The sequence below is a fragment of the Crocodylus siamensis genome, chromosome 3 (assembly GCF_052110815.1).
Source record: "Crocodylus siamensis isolate JL-2025a chromosome 3, ASM5211081v1, whole genome shotgun sequence".
Taxonomy (NCBI): domain Eukaryota; kingdom Metazoa; phylum Chordata; order Crocodylia; family Crocodylidae; genus Crocodylus; species Crocodylus siamensis.
In genome coordinates, this window is record NC_143397.1 from 186075333 (window position 1) to 186102086 (window position 26754).

The window sequence follows — 26754 nt, forward strand, 5'->3', positions numbered from 1 at the left end:
TCTCAGACTGCACTGTTTTCTGGATGAACAGCACCGAGTGAGAGCTCATTGATCCATCAGATCCTTCACACTGGCCAAATATCATGGTACTCTAATTCCATGGGTTTGTGCCAATTCACTGGGAGAAGAAGATCCTACCTATTGCATCAATGAACCCTTCTTGACAGAACTTTTTTATGTGTTCGGAAGTTATTTTTACTGCACTGTTCATTCCCCACACCCAATTTTCTCTGTTAATTTTATTTTGTACTTGGATTTTTTTTGTCTGCATTATATAGAACAAATAAAGGCTTAAAGTCTGGGTTTGTTTATCTGTTTTGTTTTTACTTAAAAATACCATTTTTTCTCACATCATGCAAACATCTGGCACTCTTTCAACTAATAAGTGATCACATAAATGATCTTTAATGAGAAAAGGTTTTAAAATAAGGAAATAAGACAAACTATGCAAAGCAGATTACAAAGACAGTCATACACTTTAAGCAAAATGCACACAATGCTGAAAATTCCTGATAGGCTAGACAGCATTCTCTCATCCCAGGTCTACAGCACAATCTACTCTCATTTTCTCATCTCTTCTAGCCTGGATGGAGAAATTGGTATAGATTCTCCAAGAACAATTTTGTTCTAGAGCATTATTTACAACCTCATCATCTTTATGCTTGTCAGCTTGCTAGCTCAGATATTGCCACAGAATGCTACTGCAGAAACGTGCTGCTGCTGCTGCTGGTCCAACAGCCAGTCCTGACACACTTTAGATCATTTAAAGTGACTGCTACAGAATGGCAAGATTAATATCACAATTTTGTTAGTGCTTCTGACTATTGGCATCACAAAATTCTCTCTCTCTACTTTGAAATTCCATCATCTCCTGTAAAGAGGCATTTCAAGCAGTGGGCAGAAAAAGAATCATAGGAGTTTTAGAGGTTGGTTCCTGAGAGACTTACAGTTATTCTCCTTAGTATATTCTCCCATGTATAGTCACAACTAGCTCTACAGGGGAGTTACCCAGAGTCTTGTGTATGCATATCAGCAGAAATTTCCCATGTAGAAGCAATGGGATTGTGATGAGGTAACAGGCACCTTTTGCTGGCATGCAATTTAACAAAGCTTTTGCTTTGATGTTTTTTATTTCAAACTAAAATCTGTTAATTTAGGCAAATTTTGAGAATGACAACAGGAAGCTGATAGACAGAAGCTTCCTGCAGTTGTTTAATTGAATTGTTCAACTTTGAGCACTTTTTGTCAGAAAGCCTGGACCAGATGATGGGAATGAGTCCGGAAATAAGATCACAGGAACCTGGGCAAATGTTATCAGGCAGAATTGTCAATCTACTAGACTTCCTAATGATGAACAAGACTGGGATGTGTGTGACTACTGGTTTCCTTACTGTCATGAAGACCTTTTCAGCTTATTCAGTCTCATTTATAGAAGCCCTGACATCAGCAAGACTATAAAGCATACAAGATTTTAATGTAACACCAAGTGATAGAGCACCAGTTTCTTTGCAGGTAGAACTGTATACACACAGAGATGCATATTTCCATGACTGAAATGCCTGACTATTAAGTTTGTGCTTGTGTATCGATGCAGCATTGTTTAGCATAGGAACAGGACTAGTATTTTAAGACACTTTCCAAGCCCTTGTATACTGGAAACAAAATGCAGGTATGCAGACATATGACTGTGAATTTCACAACAAGGGTTACACATTTATAGAAAATGTTTATTCCTGAATGTGGTGAAAAATGTCAGATATAATTTATTCATATAGCAAATGCATTTCATTGTAGCTTCGTTATTCTGAGAAGGAACACTCAAAAAAAGCTGGTATGGCTGAAATCTCTAAAATTCTACAATACTACGTATAATCACTTCCCCTCCTCTCCCCTCCCCACAACCCACCCAAAGTAGATTCAAAGCATTTCAAGCCTTCTAACTATTTCAAGAAATATTCATTCAGCAATAGTAGGTAACATATGTAACCAATCACTAGATAACAGATGCAGTTAAAATACTAATTTTAATCTCATTTTAAAAATGTGCGAAATGAATAATGAGTACATTTAAAGGAATCAGATTTTTCTCATAGACATTCCACAGCAGAACAGAGATTATATTTCTCAAGGCAAGTATTTGCTCAGAAATCACTTTTTATGGTGAGGGAAGGTAAGTAGATTTTGTTCCTATGTTGATAATTTTGCTAGACAGATTTAAACTAAAGTTGTGGGTCTATGCCTAGTGCTATAATTTTTAATTCATTTCTAATTCATTTAACAGAAGAATTAGAACGAGATCTGGATAGAGACGAAGGATGCAGATAAAAACAATGGAAAGTTGAAATCAACATATGAGATAATTTAATGGAATTGGTGAACTATGTATATAGTTAAAGAAGAGTTTTCAAATAGGAGAGAAACTCAGATAGCTGGATCTTTCAATTAGTGATGCCTGATCACTTCCAACTCTGCCCTTTTGGTTTTTAAAGACTGCAAAATAGGGAAAGTGAGTCACGCTGGGCAGCTGAGATGATAGGAACTTCCAGGTTTGTGAACCATGGCTGGACAGCTCCAGTTGCAGAAGGAAACTTTCCTATCAGAGACTACACTGAGAGCCCAAATGCAGCAAAGGTGTTGAAGTTGCAGATGGAGGACATAACCCCAGAAAGAGGAAAGAGACAGAAGTCTATTGTTGTTGCAATACTAAGGTAGGAAATGATCCAAGATGTGTATGTGTGTGCATGTATGAGTCAGGGGAAAGAGTTAGATGTGTTCAGACAGGCTCAAGGCGCCAAACTTTGACCCACTAGAGCAGATTGATCTGGGGTCTTCCTTGTCCCAGCTCCTGTAACCTAGCAGAAGGAGTGATTGACTTGATTTCCATGCAGTTAGGACTTTCCAAGTCCTAACTTTGGCAAAGAGCTGCTCAGTTTTACTTTCTGTTGAAAGAACTAAATAGGCATCCTGCTGAGCATCAGGGGAGACTCCCTTGCATGCTGCAGCAGACAGGAGGAATGTAAATAGGAACTGAACTGAATAAGACACTCATCAACAAAATTTACAAAGTCCTTAGTTCTGGTCCACCTGCCAGTAGATGGATGCATTAGTGGATGCTGAAGCAGAAAATGGTATTTAAATATTATTTCAGAACAGGAACAATAATAATTATTTGAAGAACACTTTATACTTGTTTTTTTTATAATCAAAATATTGTGTCAAAAAGAAATGAATAATCAGCTACAGCTAGATCCATGAAAACCTTTCTTATGAGAAACTAGAACATATGCAAACCCAAGGTATACATCTGAACCTGAATATTTATGAACCCGTTAGCCATGAATTATCCCTGCTTCAGCTCTCTCAAAATATGTTTATCCTATTGCACTAATTTTCTGTTAACACATGCCAAATTTGTATTCCTTTTTGCCTCTTCTGAAATATGAATTTACGTAAAAATCCTTTTAATATATTCATAGAGTTTAAGGCCAGAAGTGACCATTAGCTTATCTAGTTTGACCTCCTCTCTGTCGCATACCATTTCAACCCATTACCACTGTATTGAGCACACTTCTCTTGTATTTAGGAACAGCTGAACAGCCTATTTTCTTGCTCAGAATAATTTCTAGCTGGTAGATGGCTGTCCAATCTTCCAACAGATCAAAGCAGTGTTGACCAAACATCATGAGAGGATCTTGGTTTTTTTCTTCCTTCCCTCTTTCCCTCCCACATTTACAACACAAGAAATCAACAGGGCTCCAAGACAGAACCTACTTCTCCTTCCCTAATTAAAGGAGAAGGTTTGGTTTGAGTTCTCCAACAAATATTTTTGTTTGTTTGTTTCCAACAGTTTCCCATAGTTTCTAGCGCAAGATCAGTAAGTATGTTTTGTGGGTTTGAAATGTATATACTGAAACAAGTAGAAGAATGGAGTGAGTACCTACAAGTCACTGCTGCATTAGAAAACCCCAGGTCCACAGATAAATGGGTCAGTCACAACTAAGAGAAACCCTAATCAAAAGCTTTCCCAAACTCTTGTGATTACCATCACTAAATACTGCTGAATTCCACTACTACTCGGGTCTTTCTGTTCAGGCCATATTAAATTGTCAAAGCCCCAGGATTCTATAGGAATTCTTAATGATAGCATGGGCTCTGATACTCTTATAAAACACATTTTTCCATTGTCTTTGTCTACAATATTTTAGCATCAATTTTATATTTGTATTCCTTTTCTGTCATGGCTCATGTTTCTTAAAAGTAGGTTTCTTTTATCTGTATTCAGTAGCTCTTTGGCTAGATGTTAAACTTGTAGTGCTGTTTTCCAAAAGTAAAAGGGATTAAAGACAAGAAACTCATTCTGAGGCCTTTTAGCCTCATGCTTTGTTTCATTTACACCTACTCAGACAACCATCCTTTGGAATCAGTAGGAGTTTGCCTGAACAGGGTTGAATAAAACAGTTCTTATTTTAATAAAACAGGTTCTATAACTTAATCTAAGGTTCAGTGTATAACATCTGTTATGTTTGCCTGCCAGTTCATTTCAAAACTATTTTGAAATGCCTCTATCTATTCTAACAAAATCTGTTTGTTATGACTGAACTTCCTGCATCAAAATTTGCACTAATTGTCAGGAAAGTGGTTATAAAAGATTACTGTATTCTGATACACAGTGGATGCATCTACATGTGCTATTAATTCATGCTGGAGTCAGCTGCTTCTTGGTGTAGTGTCTTCATGTGTGTCTGAGACCACAGCAGTTTGAGCCAAGGTAGAGCAGCTATGGGCTGGCAGCAAGCTTGGGCAGGACGGGAGGGGTGGGGGCTCATACCTGGGCTCTGGGTCAAGGTGCTGGGTGGAGGAGGGGCAGCTGCGGCATGAGAGTGCCCAAAGAGCACAGCCATGTGGCTAGATGGCAGGCAGGGGTCTGGCACAATGTTTTTTGTGCCTGATCAGCATTTACATGCCCGCTTAGGCACAGTTACTTTTTCTGCGATAAAACAGTACTCTCCCCAACGGTATCCATTCACAACTTCAAGAAAAGTAAAATCTTTCTGAGCTGATGCTACATGCAGAATAATACCACTTAACATGGGGGGAAAAGTTCTTCATCTTGGAATCAAGTATGAGGCGGCGGGGGGCAGGAAGATGCTGTGGCTCTGGCTCTGGCTTTGACCTAGGGTCAGGGCCACAGCCACAGCTATTGCCTGTACTTACACTGTCTCTGTATCCCCCCAGCCTCAGGCCCCCATATTCCACTTTTTCCCCTGTCTCCCCCCAACTCCACTTCTCCTTTTGCTGCCTGCTCCCTCCCCCCCCATCCACTTACCCTTGCTTGATCATTGGCAGTCCTGTCCTCACTCCAGCCTGGGGCCTGGAGCACACGTTTGGTCTATCCTTAACCCAGCTCAGGAGGGGCAGTGCCAACTCTGACTGGGTGCCGGAGTCAGGGACAGAGCTTCCATGTTGCTACTGCTGCTACAGGATCAGGCTGAGACCATGCTTCATGCCCCAGGCTGGAGCAGAGATAAAGCCTGCTGGAGTGAAGCAAAGGGGATGTGGAGGGCAGAGACAATGTGGGGTTCAAAGCTGTGGGCGGGGCAGGCACAAAGGGAGACAGAGGCTTCAGGGTGAGGAAACAGGGTAGAAGAGGAAGTGTGGGACCTGAGGCTGTGTGGGGAACAGGCACAAGGGAAATAGGTAGCAGGGGGACAGGTGATGGGGAAGATAAGGAGCAGAGGGCTAGGTGGGGGGTGGTCAAATGGCATAACTCCCTACATGGTATGACTCTCCGACCATATCTGGCTCCCACCTCCCCCACCTTCCCACCACTTGTTTCCCCCACCCCTCCCAACTAGGCAGTGCTTGTTCCCCTACCATTGCTTTCCCCGCTGCAGTGGTGGAAAGGATGACATTTTTAAGAAAACATTCCAATAATTAGAATTATATATAAAAGACTATAACCGATTTATAATTTTTCCTTGTGTAGAATCTAATTATTGGGGGTTATCTGAAATTCACAGTCATCTTGGATTTGGGTAAATATGAAACATACATGCATTACTATATAATAGTTTTTGGCATATTTGGCTTTTAATTTGTGGCACTAAGATGTTTTTCAGAACATCCATTGTCCTTTTGTTTCTCACACTACTCAAATATTGGTTCTGAGGATGCCTGGGAAAGCCTCTTCTATATTTTGATGTACAGTGACACTCTAATGCATGCTTTCCTGCATTAAAAATACAAAAAAAACCCCCTCTAGATTCTATGTTCATCGTAATGCTGTCCATGTTCACCAGGATTCCTCTGTAGTGCTGGGAACAGAAATTACATATAAACTAGTATAAGCGATAAGAAACTAATTCAAATCTGTAACACAACAGAACTTTAGCACACATAAACCACTTTCAAAATGACTGAAACCAATTTAAAATGAACCTGGATGGATGCAGTATCAGACTTAACTGATTTAGGTTAAATCAGTTTATTGAACTTCTTTCCCAGATCCCCTCTAAATTCAGGTTTTCTATCAGTTCTGCCAGCATCTGAGAACGCTTTGCTCCTCCTCCTGCAAACCCTCACTTGCAGGGTTGGTGTGCTAACCTTGGCCCAAGTTGTCTGCTCTAGTTTAGCAGAGATGAGTATTATAGCACCCCTGGCTTCTAGCCTGGGCAACTGCAGGCATGTGGATACCTTTCTGCAATCCAAAGTGAATGTCTGTTCACCTGCTTATTGGTTCAGTCTACACATCTTGGAGTAATCTGCAAAGATTCAATTTTAGGCTTTTTGACTGGCTGTATTTAAGTTTGCTGTCCAAATTATCAACCCTGACTCAAAATTGTGCATAGTCCCATTAAGTTCTTCAGTTTGTTCGTTTGGATGGTTGTGTATTTGTTCTAACAGGGAAAGCATTTATGCAAGATAACACCGTTTAAACAATATACTTTCTTCTTTTTTCTTTTTTAGTTTACTCTACATCTATTACACTTGATTTTGTTTCATTACTTAATCCTTCAAATTAACAGAAAGCATTTTCTAGCATGACAGTTAAATGTTTGGGAAAAGAAAAAAATTATATATGTGGGCAAGTGCTGGGGCACGTTCCTTTCTAAACTAATATTTCCAAACTAAAACAAAAGAAAACAAAACAAAAAAAACTATACAGATATCCCTGGCTTGCTTCCTTGTCTAGTGTTGTTTAATCAGCAGGGATAGTTCCCTTTTGGAGTCCTAAATTAATTATTGAAACTAGCATCTGTACTGAGGTTATATCAACTCAATCATATCATCTTTAAAAAAAACCTAAAAAAAAAATTTTCTGAATCTGTGCAAAAACTATGATAAATATGGGCATGGAATCTATTTAAATTGTGTTATTTAGAATAAATCTTTATCATGATATGATTTAAAAAACCAACATTGGCAGGAATCTTATCATTTCTATCTGTTATTTCTGTCCTGCTTTCTCTCAAGCATTCTCTAGCTGACAGCTTAAAAATAGAGCCAACAATAGTTTATCATGTATAACAGTTGTTATGTAACTCTACAAACAAGGCATTTTGATTTGCTGTTAAGAGAATGAGCACACATTCATATTAAAACTGTTCCTACTTAAATCACATTCTTCCAACCAGCACGGAAAATGGCAATTAACCCACCTGAACAGTTTTACAAAATATCAGGTAGCATAATGACTACCCTACAAGATAAATAGCATATAATTTTCTTACCCCTCTGATAAAAGTATGCAAAGCTATGCTTATTCTTTTGAGGCACTTTCCAGACCTAAATTTCCAGAGAAAGACATGTTCTGCTTTCCTCCCTGCCTGCCTTCATTACTTTCTTGATTTACAGTGTAAGGGAGCTTTATGTTATATAGCTTGTGCAGGCTTTAGCAAGTATTTGATTAAGATTTTATTTCACAACTTTGTCAGTCATTCACAGTAACAACACAGATGAAGTGAAAAGGATGCTTTCTGGATGATTTATATGTAGACCATAAGGAAATATTCACAAGAAGTGCCAAATGAAAGTCCTAATACATAAGTTATGTATATATGTCATTATTTAGAAAAATGGCATATATGGGAGGTTAAATGTGATAGTTCATAAGTATCTGTAAAATATCTGTCCCTGGAAACCATCTAAATCTAAACCCACCAATCTGTCTGCTTTCAAGCTATTTCATTAGCATTATTTGAAAATATTGTCAAGATTTTGAAACTAAAATTCTCTCCCATATTCTACTGAAATGGGATATAAACAGCACATACAAGATTGGAGCAGACATCTTGACTGTCCTGGCCATTTATCAAAATTTTGGCTTGCTTCATCTGGCCTCTCTGCTATAAGCAGTCTTCATCTCATGATTCCTATTTAGTCAGGTGTACCTTTCCTTTTTTTAGCTCTTAATGTTTGCTATTGCAAGGGAAATTTCAACCGCCTGTTTCATTTTTTTCCAGCTATTGAATTTAGAGTGTTAGTGGTGCAAAATATTTTTCTTAATCTTGCTAATTGGAAGAGGTTTCATCAGGTTCAGCATTTCACTAGTGTCAGTTGGCGATGATGATGGTGTTATGATTGTCATTACAGTAATGTCTACAGGGCCTTGAATGAGATCAGGGTCCTACTGTACTGAGCATGGCACAAACAAATTGAGAATTTAAATTTGCGTTCTTTTTGTTTCAATTAATATAATTTTGACAGAGTATTCTAGTGAACATACCATCAGTGAAACATGATGTGTACTACCATATGTCATTTTAGAACTGAGGACTTTGAAATGGCTTAACTTTCAAATGTCGTACCTATTCAGGTGGAGGCACTTCAATTTTAACATGTTTAAGATTCATATTTTAAATGATACATCTGGTCACCCTTCTCTCAGTTCATACCAGTAACACAAACAGAACAAGCTTGATTTTTTTCTCTTAATTTAAAATAACAGTCTTCCCATTCTGTTCTCTGTGAATTACACAGCACATACACACCTGACAATTTTCTCATCATCCCTCAGCACCACTCCATAACAGAGCAGAAGACCTTTTCACCAATTCAGTATTACTGACATGTGATTTTACAGTCCATCGGTTTCTATTACACTTAATGTACTGTAGCTGCAAAGTATGTTTTTTTCCCTAAATTCAAATATGGAAAAAGTGTGTAGCAGACCCCTAAATCATAAAACTTCATTCTAAAATTTCTTGGACTGTTTCTTGAGCTGTAAATGAATTATGCTCACCATTGGGAGGGAGGTGAAGTAGTGTCTTTAAGTCAGTTTTTATGTTCATCCATTTTATGCTTTGGCTGTCTGAGCATCATTCCTTTCTCTGGTTTAATCTGTAACAGACTCACTAACTTACACACACACCTTTCCATACCCCAGGCGTGTCTTGAAAGAAATGCATTATCTGGGCGTCCCTTGTGTCTGGAGGTCAGGAAACTGGGTGGCAAACACCACAGTAGCAGCACGATGCCACACAAGTTACTGAAGCTGATTAACACTGACTGCAGAGTATCTTGGAAATGCTAGCAAAGCACCCAGAGCACAGTAGAAGATCTGATCCCTTGTATTGCCATTAGCAAAGTTATGGCACATCCAGACAAAAGTACGGACCTCCAAAAAATAGTGTGTGTGTGTGCATGCTCACACATATGTACACTCTCACAAAAATCTTTTGTGCAGTTAGATATGCGTTCTGTAAATTCATGAACATAGTATTAAATATACAAAGATTTACGGTGGGTTTAACTCTTTAAAAAGTCATGGATTACATTTATAAATAGACTGCTGAATTCTGGCTTGGAGATTCATCTAGCTCAAATCCAAGCACAATGCAAAACTATTCATTAAAGTGCTATTTTGTAGCTGTTTTTTAAACTCTTGATCTTTCCAAATTATGAGAAAATTGCCTATGCTCCTGAGTCCACATGCTTACATATGGATATCTATCATTTACATTTGTTTGTTCAGATGCCAACTTGCATAAACTAAAAGAATGTATTCATGTATGATTAAATATAGGTTTAGCTCTACATATCTACAAGCATCCATATGTAAGCATGCATGAATACCTGTGAGTGTGTGTACATGTATGCTCATATTCATACAATCATATATCTACCTGTGCAAAAGTGCCATGGCTGCACTCTAGCACGTTTACTGCTCATTAAAGTGGTAGTAGAAAATGGGTATTTGCACCTGAAAGCCTGCAAAGAAGAATTTTTTCCAGCTATTGAAGTTGGTCTAATAAAAGATATCAGATTTACTCAAAGAACTTTGTCTGCCTGTGGTAGAAAATGTGCATTTGTCAGAGCAAAAAAAATCATTCCTATACAAGAACGGATAATAAATTGTAAGTGCTGCTGCATTATATTATGATGCTGGAACAAAGTAACAAAAGGCTTCATAATGGTCCATGAGGTGCATAGCAACAAAACTCAGTACAACTGTCATTTGTTCTTTTACTGACATACTGCATGCTTCATCAAAAGCAGAGAACACATTATAAACAACAAATAGTACAGCAAATGCCTTTAAATTTTTCTTGGCAACTGGCTACTTAGAAACAAAGAGCAACCTTCAGTATTACTTCAGAAACAACCACTGTTTATTCTAAGGCTAACCTTTTGTGTTACATACAAAGAAGTTCTATGCACTTTCTGAGAGAGAAATGACCTTCAGGGAAGGTTAGCTGCCAAAAAAGCAGGGGTAAGTCTGATGAATAAACAGTCATGGACCAAGCAGCACCACCAGGGTGTGGTGAGGACAGCAGATGGCAATACTTTCCCTCCTGAAAAGTCAAATATACCCTTTGACAGTGTTGTGAAATGGCAAGTAGAGGTCACCACTATAATAAGCCTGCCCCGCCCAGCCATGGGTTTGCAAGTTCTCAGTGGTGAAATAGGTGAAAGATGTTAGAATTTCAATGATTGTGAAGGCGGAATGACATTTCCAATTGTCTTGACCTCCTTGCCATTGGATTAAGGTCCCCTTCTGTCAAGAACCATGTAGAAGCTGATGTAGCTTCTTCATAATAAAAGAAATCAAGCACAAGTGTCTTTCATGAAAAAGGCTTTTCCAGAACATTTTTAAAGCCCTTTGACAACCAGATACTTATGATGGGAGCAGGATTGTGAGGTCTGTAAGCTCCTACTCATGAGCATGAAGGCAGCAGTTGCAAGAAGGTCATTTAGCACTTGGATGAGGCAAGAGTGTGATTCAGCAGCTATAATTGTGACTGAGCAACCCTCTTCAGGATCCACTCTGCTCACCCTACATAGGAGCTAGAAAAGTTGCCCTAAACGTAGACTCTTTACCTTCTCCTGACTGGATAACTGTTTCCAGTGGGATCATCATTACTGCAGTCAAAATCAGTGAAGACACACAATCAATTTTGGGACCTGGAACATCAGGACTCTCATGGACAATCCTAATAGTGAACACTCAGAGCACTGCACTGCATTCATGGCTTGAGAACTCAGGTAACACAACATCAATTTTGCTGCACTAACTGAGATGTGGTGAGCTGGAGATAGGCAGCTGAAAGAATGTGGATGCAGCTATACCTTCTTCTGGAAAGGTAAACAGGAAGGAGAATGCTGGCTTTGTGGAATAGGTTTTGCCACCAAGAATGAACTCATAAATCAACTCAGTGATTTCTCTATTGAAATTAATTGCACAAGACAACATGGCAATGGAACAAGACAACAATGGCACAACTGTGTCATCATCATTCATGCCCAGGATCACAAAGATGTCCACTTCGCCAGATCTATGCTAGACACTGATGACTGCTGGACTACTCACTGACTCATCCACTCAGTTACGTCACTCAAACTGGCTCCCAAATAACAACTGCAGCAGAAGCAATAAAGATAGAAGATCAACACTGAAGGACTTAAGGAGCCAAACAAGTAAGAGATCTTCCACCAGGGTCTCAATGAAAAACTGGTGAATTCCAGTAAACAACAATAGGAAAATACCGGTAGCCCTCAGGATACCTGTAAGTCTACTGTCATCAGAGCCTTCAAAGAGACACTTGGATTCTCCACCAAGAAACATCAAGACTGGTTTGATAAGAATGATGGGGAGATTGAGTTCATTGACAACAAGCACAAGGGCTTTGTGGTTGGGAGAATGATATCAACTCCAAGCAAAAGAAATTGAATCTCCAGCAAGCCAAGGCAGAGGTCCAAAGGAGGACTTACAATATGAAAAACAGATGATGGGAAGACAAGGAAAAAGATTTAACATCTCACTTACATCCACAATATGCACGGTTTTTCAATCAGGTGCCACTTAAGCCATCTACTGTTCAAGCACTCAGGGACCAACCCCTTGGAACCTTAGGATGGAATGAAGCTGATTAAGGAAATGGAATCCATCAATGCCCTTTGGAAGGAGCATTTTGAAGACTTTCTCAATCAAGGCTCTGTTGTTGACAAGAGTGTTCTCAACTCCTTCTATAACAACCCCCTGATCCTTGATGAAGTGAGGAAAGCCATCAAGCAGAAGAACAAGAAGACATCTAGGACTGATGGAATCCCCATCATATCACAGCTCCATGTCCTCACCTTAAGGATCTGGAATGATGAAAAAGTTCCGGGTGACAGTCTTCAAGAAAGGAGACAAGTCTAAATGTGGAAGTTTCAGAGGAATCACCTTATTGTCTACCACAAGAAAGATTATCAGATAACCCTCCTTATCTATCTCCTTCTACTTCCTGAAGAGCTCCTCTCAGAATCTCAGTGTATGTTTAGGGCATCAAGAGGCACAACTGATACGATCTGCACAGCTTGCCAGCTGCAGGAAAAATTCTGGGAACAACATAAGCCTCCCTACATGGTCTTCTTTGACCCCACAAAAGACTTCAACTCAGTCAAACAAGAAGCACTACGGAGGATCCTTCTGAAATATGGATGCCCACTGAAATTTGTCACCATTTTTTGCCTGCTCCATGACAGTAAGTGGCTCTCAGTAACAGATCTATCTCAGATCCTTTTGAGAATAAAATGGGAGTTAAGCAAGGGTGCATCATCTCTCTCGCACTCTTCTTGATATTCCTTACTGTGATGCTACATCTGACCACCAACAAGCTTCCACTCAGAGTGGAGCTAAACTACTGAATGGATGGTAAACTGTTTAAGCAGGCTTTGAATCAAAACTAAGACCACCCTGACCTCAGTCATTGAACTCCAGTATGCTGGGGATGTTATAGTATGTATTCACTTGGAAGCAGACCTTCAGGCAGTCATCAATGTCTTTACCAAGAAATACAAGAAAATGGGACTGATGCCTTCACATTCAGAAGACTAAGGTCCTCTATCAACAAACTCCTTAATGAGCAGGCTCTGGCTCCAATAATTCAGATTCATCTGAGACTAGAAAATGTTGAGCCAGAGCCAATAGAAAATGTTGAGTATTTCCTGTACCTTGGAAGCCATCTCTTGTAGAAGGATGACTTTGATAAAGAAATGCAGTGTCAGCACAAATGTGCAAGTGCAGTCTTCAGGTGCCCAAGGAAATGGGTGTTCAAAGACTGTGACATCAGATCTGAAACCAAGATCATGGTTTGTCAAGCAGTTGTGATCCCCATGTAGCTGGGATATAGACAGTGTACAATAGACACCTCTAGTTGTTGAAGAAGTATCATCAATGCTTCTCATGGAACATCCTTTGAATCCAATGGGAAGACAGATGCACCAACATTAGTGTCCTCTCACAAGCATATACCATGAGCATCGAAGTGGTGATCATGCAACATCAACTTAATTGGGCCAGCCACAGCGATCTGAATGTTCATCTCCACACTCCTGAAGCAAGTTTTATTCTTCCATCTCAGTCAAGCCATACATTCAAGAAGAGGACAGAGAAAGCATTTCAAGGATATCCTCAAGGCCAAATTGAAAAAAATGCAACATCAACTTGTAAGAGACCCTCCCAAATGCAGAAAAAGTCACCTGCTAGGTTCTCAATACTTTGAAACCTCACAAGTACAACAGGAGACAGAAAAGCAGGAGCGGCAGAAACAGTGTGTCATGGGCTTAGTAAAAAATCCAGAACCACCCACCCCACATGGAAACATATGCCTGAGTTGCAACAGAGTCTGTTAATCCTGGATTGGTCTCATCAGCCATCTTTGGACCCACAGATATGACAATCATATAAGACAGTCATCTTCATTTGTCAGGAATTGCTGAAGAAGAAGAATATTCACTTTGAAAGGAGAAATGGGTGGATGCAATGAGAAAAAGACTCCCCATTCCCATCCCAAAATTACCATACAGTAACAGAGAACAAACTGGATTTGAATTACAGGGGAGAGGAATTTTAAATATGATCCCTGTGAAACCTTATATGTCTAGAACATTAAATATTGAATGAATGGTGGCCACAGCTCTAGTTAAAAGAATTGGGCACCATGGGCTTGTTATGCAGTCTACTGGGTAACATACAATCAGTTCTAGTAGGTCAACAGTCAATAGTAAGATTATAATTAGTTAATATTATATACAAGATTATAATTAGGTTATTAGTCTCTGTGTTTTCTATTCTTTTCCCTTGACTCAGTTTGTTCTTTGCTCTCTGGGCTTTCTTCTGTCTCTCCCTTTTGTTGTTATAAGATCACAGAAACTAACTAAATAAAATTGACTCATATCATAATTCTTTACAGTAAGGCATTCCTGTATGACTGACAGCAGAACCTAATGAGTATGAACAAGATTTTGATGCTAGTCACTTCCATACTACTGCTAGCAATCTGGGCAAAGTGCCACTTTATGGGAATGCAATCTCTCTCAATTTCATGAGAGGCATGGACCCACATTGAAGTGCAACCCAGAGGCCCAAATTACCAATCAGTTTTATCCTTGAAACTAAAGAGCCATAGGAGAGATGGGTGTGCTCCTGATTAGATTTGACTTAATAACAGTGCAACTTACAGTAGCAAACACCCAAATAACATAGCTTGACAAGGTTTCAGCTGAAATTTAGAATAATTCTATATTTTATGTTGTATGTAACAGCTGTCCTGAAACATGATTTTTTAATTCAAACCATTAAATAGTTTTAAAAACAGAATTAAGGCATTTGAAAGCATGAAGTAAAAGGTAGAGAACAGGTATATTGGAATATTTTAAAAGTAGCCTCTGATTTTGGCCCCACTTAAAAGAAGAAAAGCATATTTAACAGTGCTTGCAGGTATAGTCTGAAATTAGTCATTCAATCCTTGTAAATTTCTGACAAACATGTTTTTTCCCCAAGCATACAACCAGAGTCCAAATTAAAGGCCTTATAACAACATAATGTGGCATTACATATTATGTTAATAAAAGAGAACATTTAAATTGATGATATACTTCCATGTACATAACTGTAGCACAGTACTTCAGAAACAGGAGTTCATGGTGAAAGGTACAAACTTATGGTTGTCTATCCAACATGTATAGAAACTTCAGTCAATTAATTGGATGATAAAAAAAAGGAATAAGATACAAAGTCATTCCACAAAATATGTGCTATAGTGTTGTAGCTGCTTCCTATCACTCTGAATTGAATATGTGGTCAGGGACCAGTGTGGCTTGGACCTCCCAGTGGTAGAGCCCATGTGTACCCCTAAGCCTGGGAGCTCCCAGCGCACAGGGCTTCAATTATGGGGGGGCTCCGTGCACCCTCACAGCTGAGAGATTGCAACAACTGTAGTTTCCCTGCTGCAGGGACTCCTGGGGTGCCCCCATAGCTGGGAGTCTGGATCAGCTGATGGGTGTCCCAGCCCTGGGAACACATGGTGTGCTTCTATACCTGGGAGCCCACCAGCTGACCTGGGCTCCCAGCCAGAGAAGTTTGCTTCTTGTCAGTGCAGGAAGAGTCCCAAATTGGGTTCCCCCTTCACTGACAATATGGTGTAATGGGATCTAATACATGATCCACACAATTGTACCTCCCGCCATGCACATATGGCATGGCAGGAGGTGTGATTGTATGGATCACACATGAGATAGCATCATACCTTCACCTGCATGTGTAGAGGGGCCCTTGCTTACCTAATTACTCGTGTTCACATTCAGTTACAATACCTGATTTAGATAAACCTATACTATTTCAGCAAGTCAATGAGTGCATAAGTAAGGTTGGTTTTTTTGCAGGTACAGAATAGACCTGTAGTGCAAAATGTACTAGAAAAGAGGCATGACTCTGTTGTAATTAACATGAAGACAATTCTTTATTCAACACACTGGATACCTGATAGTTTTCTTTTACTCCCTAGCTCCTAAATTGATGAAGTATAGCCTTATTTTCCTAGTATAATTATAGAAGGCACCTTAAGCATTGACTGTATTCAACCAGTAGTCATGGAAAAAACTAATTGACTACATGAAACTTTCATGTTTCATAACTTGTCAAGGAGTGTGTTAAGTACATTAAACACAGACTGACCTGATTATTACTTTGAGTATTATAATTCCCTATATTGCTGTTGGACATATATACACAGGAAGTGAATAATCATGAAACTGTGAAGGAATACTTACTATTTCTTTGTTGCTTCTATCTGAATATAATAGACACTAAATTAGTTCTTGTTGTACCATGGAAATGTAACATGCTTTAAAAAATGCATGTATTCTTAGCTCAGGAATGTGAAATGACTGCAGTAAGTAGAAAAACTCCCTGTGAGTCAACTATAACTGAAAATATTTTCTAAGCTGTGTGGAAGAACAAATCTTCTGTAAGTAGCATGAAGGGGGCACACCTTTCCTCAAATTGTAAGACAGTGAGAAGCCAAGCTGGAGATAATAGCTTTCCTTCTCCATGTAATTTTTCTAGAGGTCTTACATTGTACCTACAAAATATAAATATGCAGCTGGTAGGTAATTATAGCAATATAGCATAGACTGGACGTGATAGGCAATATCTATGTTACAAAGAATATAAGATATACAAGGTATGTGGTCAATCATTTTTTTCTTCATGAAAAGATTTAGCACAAAATCCTTCTGCCAGGATTGTCTAACTTCTAAGTGCCTGAGGACTACACACCCCTTGGACCACTAGCAGGGGCTATGGGGCTGGGACCTGCATGTCCACCCCCCCCCACTTCATCCTGCACCTCCCCACTGCTGCCCTTGATGCATCCCTGTGCATCCTGGGGCACCCCAACTCACCCTTCACTCCCTGGCCATGAGTTCCCCAGCTACACTGCACAACTCAAACACCCTGGGCTGCAGGCTACCTTGATACTTCAGGCTGGCTGTGCTGTACTGTTTTGCCTCCTGGGGCAAGGGAAGCCAAAGGGAGGGAGAACCTGGAGTTTGTGGCTGCTGTTACACCTGAAGCAATGAAGTTATTTGCCAGCTGGATAGCCCTGCCATATGTCACTGATATTAAGAACAAAGGCCCCTTTGACTTCATCAAGGACATGTTGTACCTATTGAATTTTTTATATTACCATCATGTAGCACTGTTTCAGGCCATGTCTTATGTCTGATGGTCCACTACTTTTATTGTTTTATTCTTGGGTTTATGTTTTATTGTTCACTGGGATTAAGGTTCTGTAGTTATATTATGCCAGTAACAATATAGCTCTAGAGTTTGAATATAAGTCATAGAAAATTACTCCCAAGCAATTGTTTGGGAATTGAAAACAATTGTTAAGTGTGCTAACTGTAATATCTGCTTTTTGCCATTATGTGCTTTTTAATATATATACATAGGTTAATTTACATTTTTCTGAACACTAGAAGCTTTATTGACATGGCCATAACATTCATCTCAGGAGATTTTAAGTTTTTTTGTGATATTACTTTTTTTTAAAGTATTTAATATATGTGTGTGGAGCTGTTCCGCTTCCTAGAGTAGTGTACTTGCTTTCATTGGTGCACTAATATTAAAGAATCATACAAATAAATATCTGAGTTTCTTGCTATTTCGGGGCTTTTTTTTACATAAACAGAGGATACCAAGCAGAGGTTGCTGTAGAGTGCCTAGCAAAATAAGACCTATGCTTTGAGACTTATAGCTACTACTGGTACAATAAATAATTTAAAAATACTACACCTAAACCAGATTGGCTTCTGGTTCTAGACATAATTTTTCCAAAAGGTATTACTCAAACTTTCTTTTGTCTGTGAGAAATAAATAGTGCAGAAAACGATGAAAAAGCAAATTAATAGGTTTTTAAAAAAATATTTTACTGTATTTACTCAAATTTAAGATGACCCTGAATGTACAATGACCCTCCCCCCTCCCAATAATTGGATCTATATATAAACAATTTATAGATTTGTTATAATTTCCCATGTAGAGCATCTAATTAATTAATTAAGAGGGTCATCTTTAATTCATCCCTCCTACCACTCCTGCCAGGAGGGCAGGCAGTGAAGAGCAGGTAGTGTGCAGGGGTCAAGCATCTTGCCCCTCACTTGTGCCTGGTCCCCACCACCTCTGCCCCCTTTCTGTCTACCTTCTGTTCTGCCTTGTACCCCTTCCCCTTCTGGTCCCCTTCCTGCTCCCCCCTCCCAGCCTGTGCTCCCCCTTCTCCATCCCCCTGTCTCTGCTTCCCCCCTCTCCCTGCAGCTTCTGTTAACCCCTCTCACTTCACCCCACCCCAACCTCTATGCCCCACCACCCTTGTACTCAATTCTAAGAGGTACTTGATTCTAAGATAAAGGGCTTTCCCCCCATGTTAAATGGGTGGGAGCCTTGTTTTAGAATCGAATAAATATGGTACATACTTTTTGAAGCCTTTGTATAGATTCTTTCCCTTATTATATAAAATGAAGGGGATACAATTGCATCTATTGAATATCCATTTGAACTTTCACTTTTAAGCAGGCTTGTTCTTAACTGTAATCCAAGAAAAAAGTGATATCTTCCTGTAAATTAATTCTAGCCACCAGAAGTAGTTTGTGACTTCACTCCCTTAAGATCTACTTTAGAAAGGTCCTTAAGCAAGTGTCTATCTTTGTAAAGAATACCCACACACTCAGTCAGCTATATGCTTCAATACCTTCCTGAATCAGGGCCATGCTTTGGAATGCTCCACATTACTCAAGTAAGTTCATTCACTGAACTAGTAGAATTATTGTAGATGAAGAATGAGGCAAACTGACACTGCTGCATGGGGAGTCATGAATGCAGAGATTCTAAAAATACTTCTTCATTAACACCAATTTCAGCTAATTTTCTTCATTAAAAATGTAGTCTTTAACAGCTGCGGTAGTGCTAATGTGATGCGGTAGCTGTGATGATCCAGGACTTATGTGAGAGGCAAAGATTTTGAGGGGAAAGTACCTTTTCTTGGACCAACTATATCATTTGGATAAAGTTAGACGTGCTTTTGAATGCAAGTTAGTGAATAAAAAATGCTTTGCATTGGAAGCTTGTTTAAATTTATCCCAATTATACAGTTGATCCAATGAAAGATATTGCCAAAAAAATCTTCATCTTTAACAGTTTTAAGGCAAGCTTTTGTTTTCCTAAAAGTAAAAAACGATTTGAAATTAAGTTGTATATATTATAAAGACTCTTATTCATGAGTTTTGTATACCAGTACTGGTGACAGTAAAATGCCAAAAAACAGGAAGGGAGGGAATTTGGGAATTTGGCATGATATCTTTCAATAGCATTTCGAAGCTTATAAACTGTAAATGTTAAAATGGACTGAGATTTGATTTTTTGGAATTTGGGAATTTGGCATGATATCTTTCAATAGCATTTCGAAGCTTATAAACTGTAAATATTAAAATGGACTGAGATTTGATTTTTTTTCCCCATCTTCTGATTTACCCTAAAAGCACAGAAACATTACATGTGTCTTCGTGAACAGGAACATGTGTTTCACCAGGGATAAACAGCAGCAGCACAATGTGTGCCACTACCACTTGTCCCCAACTAATGCCAATACCACATGCACTCTGACACATGGTACAACCTAGGTGGGGTAGGGGAAGCTGAGCCTAGCAACTATGTTGGCCCCAGCAGCCTTACTTGGGGTCTTGAAGGCATCTGAGAGCTGCAGCCATGTCAATCCTGCAGCAAGGAGCCTGGCCAGCAGCTGGAGTGTGGGTCTGGCTGGCCAGGCTCCAGTTTTAGGCAGGACACGTTGCTGCCACATGCACCACCCTGCTTTTTTTAGGCATGGCTTTTGTTCACCTCGGGATCTCCTGGGGTCAACCCTCTCCCTGCACTAAAAATTAGCAGCATGGAAAATGCCCGCATGTGCAACACTGCAGACAGGTCTGTGGTTCTGCCTATTGCACATCCATGTTCATCTAGATATGCCCATTCTGTGTAAAACAGTGATTCAGAGTGAGATTGAGAGAAGCAGAGAAGGTACACTAAGAAAAGCAAAAGCAGAATGTGAATAGAAAATTAATTTGATGGTTAGGTATGCAGATTTCTGAGTGATTGGATGGAAGGAATTCATCCCAGTCACGACCAATAGCAATCTGGGTGTTATCTGGAAGATTTTTGACACAATAATCACTCCTAATATTCTTAGTAGTTTGAGTCATTATTTGTATTACTGTACAGTGAGACACATTTTGTGTTTATTTATATATCAAATGCAATATTGACCATAGGCTAAATCATACATTCATAGGTACTACGATGGTCTGTGTTGTATTGTCAGTGGTACTGCTCACTAACATGCAATAGATTTTTATGTGTGATGATTATACTCTCTAGTACAGTACTGCACTATTTTAATGCGTAATTAACATTTGCTACCACCTTCTATTGTTGTTCATAAGAGAACTAATATTTTCATCACAGATTCCTAGAAATTCTGAGTCTTATTTTTACCATGACTAAAAAACTCCATGAAAAAAAAATCAGTGAAAACCACTGTTTTGTTCTTTTTGTTGCCATTTTACACCTGCTGTAAAAATGCTGGGTGGAAAAGGTTATCGGTTAAATGCTATACTTACTATATTATCCTTATCTATCATAGCACATCTGATAATGCTCATATAACTATTAAAGTATTTATTCCTCTGCCTCATTCATCTTTTAGTTAAAATTAGTCTTTAAAATTTTGGCTGCACATCTTAAATGTGGAGGTTGATTTTTCTACTCAGGATAGCAGCAGTGGCATTTCTATTCAGTTGGTACTGAGGGAATCATTGAATTTATGGTTCATTAGAATATGCTACATTTCTGCTAATTGCTTTCCACTCAAATTAATGACCCACTCTTCTTTTTTTAATGGTCTTGATGTTCTACTAGTCAAGCTGTTCTTCTTCAGCAATATTGTTTCCACTACTCCTGGTCTATTTTTTCTCATTTCACAGTCCTGCAAACTATTTTTAGGTCTTTTTTCAAAATCCTAGATCTTCCCATGGAGTCTAGTCTTCAGCAGCAGCTATGGTATCAGCTTTTGGCAGAACAGCCAAAACCTAGTCACAATTCAACTTTGAAAGGGTTGAAACAGTAGCTTTTGTCTAAGCAGGTAAAAAAAAGATTTTTTCTAGAGTTTTGGCTCCACACAGTAGGGGGCAGAACCTGAATTGTATGCAGCCATAATACTGGAAAAATCTTTTTTTCTTCATTCTGCCTTCCCAAAATTAAGATGTATGTTTTATTCTGGGGTATATGATATGCTAGAAAATATGGTCAGTCTCATGAGAAAGAATAACTCTTATGACTGTATCTTTATGGTATGAATAATATTCTGCAGAAAGGGTGCTACTGCTACTAGGGACTCAGTCATCTTCTGGAGTAAGTCTTCTCTTTCAAAAAACAAGGAGGTCTTAAAACAAGGGAAGGAGGAGGCACTTCACCTTTAGCTAGTAAATTTAGGCAATAGATTAATGGGCCACAAAAAGAAAGCATGTCTAGGGCATAGGGCATTCACCAGAACAATCTGTGTGAGAGAGAGAAATCTTGTATATAACCCTAATGTTCCAACAAATATTTCAGTATTTTATGTTAAGTAAACACTGAAGCAGGGATGAAAACTCATATTTCTAACTTCCTTTGGTGAGTGTCATAAGTACTAAGCTAGGGAGTCACTAGTTCACTATCTTCGCACCTCACTATGTTTTTTTTTTAAATTGATTAGAGCAGTGTCCTGAAGACTGATCCTCAAGCAAATGAAGAATCTGTATCCAGGTCTCCTAGAACCTGGATGAAATTTTCTTAACCTACCTATTTCTCCATCTCTACCTCCCACATCATGTGTTTTGATGAATCTGATCCATCAGTCTTGGTCTGAAAATGCCTGCTGGATGAGGTCTTGTAGGTGAGATAGGTTTGTGAAACCCATCAGGATTTTGGCATAAGTGTTTAGGTGTTCAGCACTGTTGAGAGTAAGGCAGTTATCATCATGCTCAGAGATGCAGAAATGTTGGAAACTTGGAAATTTTAAGGTTAGAAATTTCTAGGAGCTTTTGGAGCTTCATAGGCTAAACAGCAGCCAAGTATGGGTTTTGAGCATCTAAATTTTGGACACAGGCATGTAAACTACCTGTTAGGCCTAAATTGTATGCGCACCATTTTGTGGTTTTGGCTTTATAAGCATATGTAGAGTCTCAATTTTCCATCTCAAAAGGTTTAGAGAAGATGTATCATAAAGGGTTTTATGATAGTCTAAAAGTTTTAGTGTGTCTAAAAGTAATTTAGCTAACCAATTTTTTTTTTCCAGTCTGCCCATACCAAGTTAAAGACAACTTGCTTCTTTGAATACACTTTTCTTGGAACATAGATAGGCATTAGCCATCTAACTTTACATATGAGAAGTAAATTATTGTAATAAAGTTTGCTGTTGTTCCAGCAAGACAAGGGGCTTGACTTTCCAGTTCCAACGCACTTTGCATAATCCTGAAAACACATAAAAAGTGAATGAAAAGTGGATGTGAAATATAATCAATATGATTTGATAGCTATTTAGATGTGTTATGCCCTAATTTCCCACAGGTGGGAAAGATAGCACAAGATACAGGGAAATTGCACTGGAAATGTGGAATAGGATAGGATATTCCAGTGAGAAAGCATTTCAAATGTATATGGTATAATTTCACATGGAGTTTCAGTCTCCCCTTTTTTATATACAGCAATATGTGCTTAATTCTGTTTGCAATAGTTGAAGATCACCTACAGAATGAAAGTATCTACTGAGTTTTTTTCTTACTTGGGGCTGATATTCCAAGTTATGTTGCATTGCAATTTTTACTTCAAATCACAGGAAAAAATAGTGCCAAGACTTGAATGGCAATGTTCAGTCATTATGTAGTAAGTACAAAACTAAAATTCTCAAGGCAAATGGATGCATTTGTTATTTCCACAGTTTTGTTTTGTCTTGATATAGAAATAGATTGCTATTATTTTTAGCAGTTATTAAAACAGCTTCTAACAGAAATTACTCTGTTTATTTCAAAGGGAAAAAAATGCAAAACCAGATCATCACGTAGTATAAACTCATAGATTTTCATTGTATCCAAGGGAACCAGCCTGAATTATGGTGATGGAAGTTCTAGACCATCTCTAACTTTAAAATGCTAATTTCCAAGTACATAAATGGTTTCTGCTTGTGGTTAAAAAGCACAGATGGAAGTGTGATGCTAATTAAGCCAAAAGAATTCATTTACAGACCATTAGATGAAAAAATTAACAAAACTTCTTACCTTCAGTGTTTGTCATCAAAAGTCCATGAAATTAATGTCTCCTCAAAATACCAACAAACTCCAAGTGGAAAGAGGGTTGTTAAACATGAAGTTTTGTTATCCCACAATGAAAGATTTTAATACTTCAGATAATCTGCTGGTCCAAAAATACTTCATTTAGACTGAACAAGAGAAAATTTCTGGGAAGCAATATATAATTAGCTTGTCCTCCTCACATGAGGTTAAATATAGCATAACATTTGGTTTCTCAAGTATCTATGCATAACACTAGATCAAAACTACAAGATGTTCTTTTAAACATTTGTATTATCTAACAGGTACAATTATTACAGTTAGTCAATAACAGTATTATAACAATCATATATTAATTTGCTATGTTTGGTATGTTAAGTCATATTTTTAAAGTTTGGATTTGCTGCTCAGTCTTGAAGGTGTTGAGCACTAAGCACTGTGTCAGAATCAAAATTAGAAGGCAGTAGTGTAACTAGGGGGATCTAATAGGGATGGGGTTGGGGGATTGTGATAAAAAAAATAGCTTTTTCTGTAGCCACTCAATTGTGATTGTAGTGGCAGTGACAAACCAAAGTTGTCACTGCACTGTGTGCGGCAGTCACCCCAAGTGCCCTGTACTGGGTTCTTATACTGCTATTGGAAGGGGGTTATTTTTCAGTTCTGGCTTTGAATCAACAGTAATTTTGTGAAATCAGCTCCTCCTCTGGGATTTCTGCCTGGTTTCAAAGCTCAGCAAAGCACTTCACTATGTTTATTTTCACCCATGTAATTCTTGTCTTTTTTTTTTTTTTTTACTTTAATAGGTTTTTCATAAACTTGAATTTAAGCATAGACTTGATTATCCTCTCCACAATTAAGCTCCCAGTGCATATTGCTGGTTTTCATTACTACATTGTTTTCTCTTACTACATTTGGAAAATAAGTATTTGTTTTAATTTTGTTTCATTTTTATGCATATATATATATATGAATAATTTCTTTTATGGAAATAAAAAAAGAGAAATTCTGTGACAAGTTAGCACTTAAAGGATGTGTGTGACTTATCCACAGGGGAAAAAAAGGCCTTTATTTTTTTGACATCACAGTGGATTAAATGACCCTTTCTTTTTGTTAACCAGGGTTGAATAGAGCTAAAGGGGTTTCAAAGAAAATTGCACAAATGCAGTCTGACTGATCTGAATCAGACACTGCCAAAGTATAATACAGCTATATGATCAAAGGGATTTCAGGCTAGTGAACACTGCATTGGTTTAATTGTGTACCATAGGTAGGTTACAAAGGTTCATGAACATCCTATCTTTTTAATTCACTTTTATATAATACCTATTCTGACCAATCTTTATGTTTTGTTTTTTTTAGGCTGTACTTTGGAGGTACAAGTTTTCTCAGCTTAAAGGCTCTTCAGATGATGGCAAGAGCAAAATCAAGTTTTTGTTCCAAAATCCAGATACTAAGCAGATTGAAGCAAAGGTAAAAATAAAATATTTATTATATCATAAAGTCAGAAGTATATTAACAGCTAAACAAACAACCAAGGTGTGGCAGGACTCTGGTGGTGCCTGCCACTTTAATGGCTGAGCCAAGCAGCCAACAGGTGCTGGATTGTGGTGGCCATTTTAGATCTCTGGCCACCTATATAAACACAGCAGTTTGCTGCTAGCAGGCCAGGCAGAAACATTGCCTGGCTGCAAGGCTGCATGCAACAGCCTATAGGTAAGGGCAGGAGCTGTAGGGGTGGTTTGGAGGCTCCTGGTCCTGGGCATGACCTAAAACTGTACCCTGCCAGGAGTGGGTGGCCTGGTGGGGTTCTGAGTGGTGCAGGAGCCCCCAGGAAATACCAGGCTAGTTACCACCCCGGTAAAAAGTGGATCAGGGCACCTTAATCCCAGCTCCCACAACCGCGTGGGTTAACCCATAGTCGGGCCAAGAAGGTGGACCCAAGTTAGAGAGTGGGCTACAGACTCAAAAGCCTGACCTAGAATACCCTTGACTGGTCAGTGCTGGGGCCTGGACCAGAACGGTCAAAAGGACCAGGGGCCCACCATGAGAGATGCCCAGAGCTGAGGGCCTGAGGTTTCTGACTGGCCTTGGAGGCCAGGGCCTGTGTGGCCAAAGGTACTGGGTGGACCATGCCTGAGAGGGGAAAGAGTTCAGGGAGCTAGGTAACCCAGAATGAGGGTGGAGTAGGCGACCTGATTGGAGGGAATCTAGTTTGGGGTCTGGATTGGAGGATTCTGGGGCCCAGTGTGGGGACGGTGATGATAAGAACTTTGGATGCCATCTGCAAGGCTTGGGCTGTGGTGTAAGGGAGGAATGGAGCCGCAGATAGCGCACCTGGGCATTGGGGCAAGAAATGGGCAGCCTCCTGTCTAATTAACAACATAATAATATATCATCAAGGGAAGGCAGGAGAGGAGTCAGGTGGTTGGCCCAGAAACTGGGCCAACTGGGTAGACTGGCCCCAAGGAAGCCCCCTGTTACACAAGGAAAGACAGAATTAAGTTCAGTCTAATTGACCAATGCTGAAATGATATTCAGTTTAATGCATAAAGTTAGTGAGAGAAACAAAATTAGTAGATATTCAGCAGAGTTGTATGAATTGTTGCACAATGAAATTGACCAGTTTGGAATTTTTGGTAGGTTTTTACAAGTTTTTTAAATAATTTAAGTGATATCAATGTATTTATACACTGTTTATAGTTTTTGTGAATGATAGCTTGCTCTTTTTATCATAATCAGAAGACCACAAGGCCTATATGGTTATGTTGGATCTTATTCTCTGTCTTTATACTGTCTTCATTCTTCTCTTCATCCCTATCAGGAATGACATGGATTGTATTCTAAGGTATATGTAACACCAAAGGTAGTGGTGGTCTATATAGCTCCTTGCTTTTTCTTGAAGAAGTCATCAGCATAATTTTGTTTCTGTGCCAGAATCAAATAAGAAGGAATCTAATTCTCAGTTTTGGTTTTGAATCAACTGTAAACTCATGAAAATAGCATTTCCTGTGAGATTTCTTCCTGGTTTGATCGATAAGTTATAAATGATAGTACAAGATTTATACAGATCTATATACTTGTGGAAATCTTGTTCTTACAATAACTTGGTTAGCT

At 38.9% G+C, this 26754-nt stretch overlaps 1 protein-coding gene across 1 annotated transcript in view; it reads left to right on the forward strand.

The window, feature by feature from the left end:
• SNTG1 (syntrophin gamma 1) overlaps positions 1-26754 on the forward strand; it is a 335406-nt gene that overhangs the window by 292728 nt on the left and 15924 nt on the right. Inside the window, exon 17 of the mRNA XM_090037318.1 lies at positions 25000-25110. Coding sequence (XP_089893444.1) covers positions 25000-25110 — 111 coding nt within the window. The remainder of the gene's footprint in view (positions 1-24999; positions 25111-26754) is intronic.